Here is a 5,992-nt window from a genome sequence, read left to right as displayed (position 1 = left end):
AGCCTCACTCCTACACGCGGAACCGAACCTCAGGATCCGCACCCCGGCCCCCGCAGCCACTCCCCGAGTGCCCGTGGGCTACCAGAGGGTCTTGTGGTGGGGTAGGGGCCAGCATCTTGCTTGACCTCCTCAAAAGCCCGGGCATGTGTCCTGCTTCTCTTCCTTACCTCTCTCGGGAGGCTTTCCTGATCCTTCCTGACCCGTCTCATCGTCCACCCACAGGACGGTTCCTTCCTCCCCCAGCACCATCTGAAAGGGGTGAGAAGCCGGAGCCCTACTGGGCCAAGCTGAGCCCTGGTTCGGCCCCTTCTACTCCCAGGCTCTCCCCGGTTTTCCCGGGAGGGTCAGCCTTGGCCACTGAGGTCAGAGTCGGAGGGTTCAGAGCCGCCATCATTCTCCCTAGTGTGGAGGGAGGCAGAGAGCGTCAGGGCAGGTGCGCGCCGTCCGAGGGGCTGGAGCAGGGCGGTGGCCCGACTGCCCTTGCTGACTGTGCAGGAGTAAAATGACCCCCGTCTGTATATAGGGTCCAACGCCCGACCCTTCTGGACGCATTACTATACGCTCTGCTTTAGCCTAAACCCGTTCCCTGCCCGCCCCTCCTGCTAGGCCGGCCCAGGACGCTCGCTCATCGTGTCCTCTCTTGCCACAGCAGCCTCTGGCATCAGGGTCTCCCTTCCCCTCCCTTCGTCCTTGTCTACCTTGGTCTGCTCTGATGGGCCTTCCCTCGCTTTGCTCTGCCTTCTCCCTGTGTCCACCAGCCAGTTTCTAGAACCTACTGCCTGCCTTCTTCCCACCTAGCGAGTGGCCCATCCTGGGAGAATTGCCTTCTTCCTGTTCTTGCCTTGTCTGCCCCCCCTGCTCAGGCCTGCGTGACTCCACTCGCCTGGTTCAGGTGTACCCAGGCAGCCTTACCCTTCTCACCACCCGCCCCGGGTCTTCACCTGCTGGAACGCCACGAGGGACTCCGCTGCCGTGTGTGTGGCAGCCCTGTGTCCAGACGGCCTGCGTGCACTGCCGTGTGTGAGACACCCTGTGTACGGACGGCCTGTGTGTGTGCACTGCCGTGTGTGTGACACCCTGTGTACGGACGGCCTGCGTGCACTGCCGTGTGTGTGACACCCTGTGTCCGGACGGCCTGCGTGCACTGCCGTGTGTGCGGCAGCCCTGTGTCCAGACGGCCTGTGTGTGTGCACTGCCGTGTGTGCGGCAGCCCTGTATCCAGACAGCTTGCGTGCATGCTCTGCCCTGTGTGCGGTAGCCCTGTGTACGGCCTATGTGCTGGGCACTTCGCGTGCACTGCTGTGTGTGCGGTAGCCCTGTGTACGGCCTATGTGCTGGGCACTTCGCATGCACTGCCGCGTGTGCAGCAGCCCTGTGTCTGGATGGCCTGTGTGCTGGGCACTTCATGTGCACTGTCCGATCACCATGACCCTAAAGGCGGGCATTATTCTTCTTCATTTTAAAGTAGGAGAGAGGAGGCCAGCAGATGACATGGTGGTAAAGGCACTGGATTCTCACATGGCTGACCACGGTTCAAGTCCTGGACCTGGCAGCTTGCTTTCTCACATTCTCTCTCTCTGGTGAGCACATGTAATCTATAGCAAATTTAAAAATAATAAATAAGATTAAATAAATAATTCTTAAAAAAATAATAAAGCAAGAGGAAGATTCAGCGAGGTTAAAATCGCCAGTGGACAGGTTTGTTGGGGGAAGGTGGGCCGGTGGACAGCTGTAAGCTGGGCTCTTTCCTACTCCCGGGCGTCTGTCCTCCTCTGTCCTAGCCGCTGAGAAAGTGCTTCGCGTACAGTGAGGCGGGAACGCAATCATCGCGCATTTGTCACTGCTGCCCATGTTGAGGTCACAGACGACTCACGCCTGCAGCAGCTACCGTAAACCCAGCTGCTGGTCCTGACCAGTCTCTCTAAGCTTAGCTGCGCCCAGGGACACACCTCTCACGGAGCAGCCCAAGTGTACCCTCCAGATGGGAAAGGACAAAGCGTCCACAAGCTTCCTTTACCCAGCGAAGAGCAGTGAGGCCGATAAGTCTGTGTGTCCCAGACAGGGAAAAGTGGAAGGGTGGGTTTATTTGAGCCGGAAACGGGCAGGGTAGAGGGAACTGTACTGGTTGGAGAGTTTGCATTTTCTCCAAGACCCATGGGTTAGAAGTTGCACTGGTCAGACTTTTGACCTCTGAGAAGTAGCAGGTGGCCTCTCGGGGAGCTCTGAGGCCGGGTCAGAAGTCATCTCTCGGGAACGTCATTACATGGGTCCCTACTTGGTCCCCATCCAGCTGGCCACACTGGATAGTTTTCCACGTCTCTGTCACCTGCTGGGTGCTCCGATGCCTTCCTGGGACAAGGGTTGGTGAACAACCCGCACTTGCCCTGCGCACACCTCCCACGGCGTGCTGAGCCAGTACTCTGTTCCCTAGAGTAGACTTTCTAAAATACTTTAAAAATTTATTTATTTCTTTAAAGATGTCTCAGGACCAGCAGGTGGCATCACGGTTATGTCGCTGAACTCCCACGTAGTCGACCGAGGTTCAAGTCCTGGACCTAGTGGCTTCAAACTCCCACTGGACACATGTGCGCCCAAGATCCCGAGAGGAGAATGGAGGAGAAGGGACTGCTGCGTGGCCATCCCCCGGGGGGTGATTTCTTACTTTCTGTCGCTCTGGCGAGCACACGCGCTTTATAGCAAAAATCTCTAAAAAGCAAACCAAAACCACGTCATGGTGTTTCATGTTTCGCCAGTTCTGTTGGGCATGCCCTTTCAGGGATAGGTGTTCATGGTTTGGCAACAGAGAATAGCACTGTTTCATCTTTTGTTTCAAATACTGTTCTCAGGCAAACCTGTACTGGGGTTTCCTTTCCTTCAGAGGCCCCTGGTGAACGTGTCCAGGGTGACGCTCCAGTGACTGTGTCAGGTGCCAGGAGGATACCCTCGGGGCTCCCCTGGCTGTCATGTGAGTTCCCGGAATGCACCACCGGCCTGGTTGGCATGGAATCCCATCAGGCCCCACAGCTGCTGGCTCGGCACGGAGTGGCCGCCTCCGGCAGCTTCTCCGGGAGCACGCTCGCCTACGAGTCCTATGCTTGCACTAAACCTAAGGGTCTCCCCGTGCGTCTCTCTTCGGTGTGTTTACAGAGATCTAAGCGACAGGCCTGCCACGAACATCTGGAGGACACGGAGCTCCATCTGGAAATGTCTCCTTTTGTCCATACCCTCTAACTATTTTTAAAGAAGAATTATTTCATTTTATTTATTATTATTTTAATTTGGTACGCGTGCTCATCAGAGAGACAGAGAAGGGGGAGAAGAGAGCAAGCCGCCCAGTCCAGAACTCAAATCATGGTCAGCCGTGTGGAAGTCCAGAGCCTTAACCACCACGCCACCTCCCGGTCTCACTACCCTCTATTAATGTCTGAGAAGTTCTGTATTTATGGGAGAAATCCCCAATTCCATGGCATTAAAACCGGCAAAGTCTTCGGTTTGGAACCTGTACGCTTGTTTGAAATCACAGACGAATTCCGCTGACGGAAGGCCTAGAAGCCCACCCTGGGCCCGCTGTCCTCTCGCGGAGCCCTCCCTGGCCCACAGGGTGTCCTGCCCGGTGCTGTCCGGTCCCACTGGGTGTTGGCCACTGCTAGTTGTTCAGACGCGATGTAGACTCCTTGGGAACTGGCCACCAGGAGCTGCCCTTGTTCCTCCAGGACGGCAGCTGGGCACCTGGGATGTGGGAGGCGTGGAGAACAGACCGGGGTCCCCTCTTCCCACAGAGGTGGATGAGTGTTCCTGGCCGGACCACGGCGGCTGTGAGCAGCGCTGCGTGAACACACCGGGCAGCTTCAAGTGCGCCTGCGACGCCGGCTACGAGCTGGCTGCCGACGAGAAGGCCTGCGAAGGTTGGTGCCCCGGGCTGCAGGCGAGGCTGGGCGGCGCTGGGCAGGGATGGTGGTGGACGTGGGGGCGCTCCGCCTACTTCCCACAGCAGAGGCCAGTCAGCAACGGCCATCAGGACGAGAGCTGGCCAGATCACATGGGCTCTGCCTGCAAAACCAGGGCCGCGGCTTCTCTTCCTCCCTACCGTGATCATGTAAAATTGCAGTGATTAGCAAGGTGGAAAATGAAAGTAGAGAGGGACCAGCAGGTGGCATAATGGTTACGTTGCTGGACTCCCATATCGTCGACCGCATTGGAGTCCTGGACCTGCCGACTTAAAACTCACGCCGGGCATGTGCGTGTGTGCCCGAGGTCCCAAGAGGAGGATGGAGAAGGGGTTGCGGCGTGGCCACCCCCTTGGGGGCGATTGATCACTTCGTCTCTCTGGCAAGCGCACATGCCCTATAACAAAAGATCTCTCTAAAAAAAAACAGTAAGAAAAGCTATACGCGTGTTGGCGACCCGCCTAGTCGCACGTTTCATCCATTCCACTCCTGGCTGGTCGGCGTTGTCCTCGCCCACCTGCCTGAGATCTGCTCGCTCACGTGAGCCAGCTCCACCAAAAAGTCGGTGCAAGCGTTTTTTGTTTGTTTGTTTGGGGGGGAGATGTTTTAGCTATAGGGCGCATGCACTTGCCAGAAAGACAGAGAGAGACAGAGACAGAAAGTGAGAAATCACCCCCCAGGGGGGATGGCCACGCTGCAATCCCTTCTCCTCTCAGGATCTTGGGCATGCATTGCACATGTGCCCAGCGTGAGTTTAAGCTACCAGGTCTGGGACTTGAACCGCCTTCCACTACATGGGAGTTCAGCGACATAGCCATTACTTCAACTGCTGGTCCCTGTGTCATTGTTTCTAAGAACGTGTTTCTTTGGGGCCAGCAGGTGGCGTGGTGCAGGCCCACACTGGGCACATGTGCATGGATGCTGAGTGGAGGAGAAGGAAACATGGCATGGCTATCCTCCCGGGGTGATTTCTCACTTCCCCCTCTCTCTCTGGTGAGCACATGAGTCCTATGGCAAAAACCTTCAAAAAAAAAAAAAATCCTCATTTCTTCCAGGCAGAGAGACAACACCCCAAGAGGGGCTTGATGCCACAATCAACTCTCAGCCTCAGCTAACCCTGAGGGCACACATGCACCCGGTGTGCTCAGGGAGGTCTGTGGACACGAGCACGGAACTCCCGAGTGGGTCAGCCCCTCCGAGCACCACTATGTGACTGTCAGGCCCCAAACGGGCATTATTCTTACTCTATTTTTAAGAGCTATTTTTGCTATAGGGCACATGAGCTCACCAGAGTCACAGAGTGAGAAATCACCCCCTGAGGGGACAGCCACGCTGCAACCCCTGCCTCTCCATTCTCCTCTCGGGATTTTGGGCATGCATGCACTTGCACCTGGTGTGAGTTTCAGGCCACTGGGTCTGGGACTCAAACCACGATCGGCCATGTGGAAGTCCAGCGCCTTACCCCTGCACCTGCTGGCCCCTGGGTCGTCTTTCTTTAAAGCAGTAAAGACTAGTCTCTCACTGCATCCCTCCAGATCCTCTGCTGAAACACTTAGGCTAGGTCCTAAAAAGGACACTGAATTAATCAGCTCAGATCGTCTGGCATCATTATTACTATTACTAAAGAACAGCAGAGCTTACTGCGGTCTGAGGACGTCGCAGTCACCGGGAAGGAAAGCCAATGCGCTTGTTTCTGCTCCCCCACAGTGGCCTGTGGTGGCTTCATCACCACGCTGAACGGAACCATCGCCAGCCCCGGGTGGCCCCAGGAGTACCCCACCAACAAGAACTGCGTGTGGCAGGTGGTGGCGCCCGCGCAGCACCGCATCTCTCTCCAATTTGAAGAGTTCGAGCTGGAAGGCAACGGCGTAGGTGTCTGTGCCCTCGCGTGGGGAGTGTCTGAGACGTGACCGGAGCTGGGCGCGGGGACAGGGAGACAGACGGCCTGTGCCGGCCCTGCGGCCTCGGAGTGGCACGGGGTCTTCGCAGGCAGAGCCTGGGGCATCTCATCCGGCGGTTTAGCTGCACGTCCCCTTTGAGCAGCG

General features: G+C 56.9%; 1 protein-coding gene across 1 annotated transcript in view; it reads left to right on the top strand.

The window, feature by feature from the left end:
• Positions 1–5,992, top strand: part of TLL2 (tolloid like 2) — a 147,101-nt gene that overhangs the window by 128,577 nt on the left and 12,532 nt on the right. The window contains exons 15-16 of the mRNA XM_027775252.1: positions 3,780–3,905; positions 5,655–5,815. Of these exons, the coding sequence (XP_027631053.1) occupies positions 3,780–3,905; positions 5,655–5,815 (287 nt within the window). The remainder of the gene's footprint in view (positions 1–3,779; positions 3,906–5,654; positions 5,816–5,992) is intronic.

This window comes from Tupaia chinensis, unplaced genomic scaffold (genome assembly GCF_000334495.1).
Source record: "Tupaia chinensis unplaced genomic scaffold, TupChi_1.0 Scaffold000539_1, whole genome shotgun sequence".
NCBI classification, from domain to species: Eukaryota; Metazoa; Chordata; class Mammalia; order Scandentia; family Tupaiidae; genus Tupaia; species Tupaia belangeri.
This window is presented reverse-complemented; position numbering and strand designations above follow the sequence as displayed.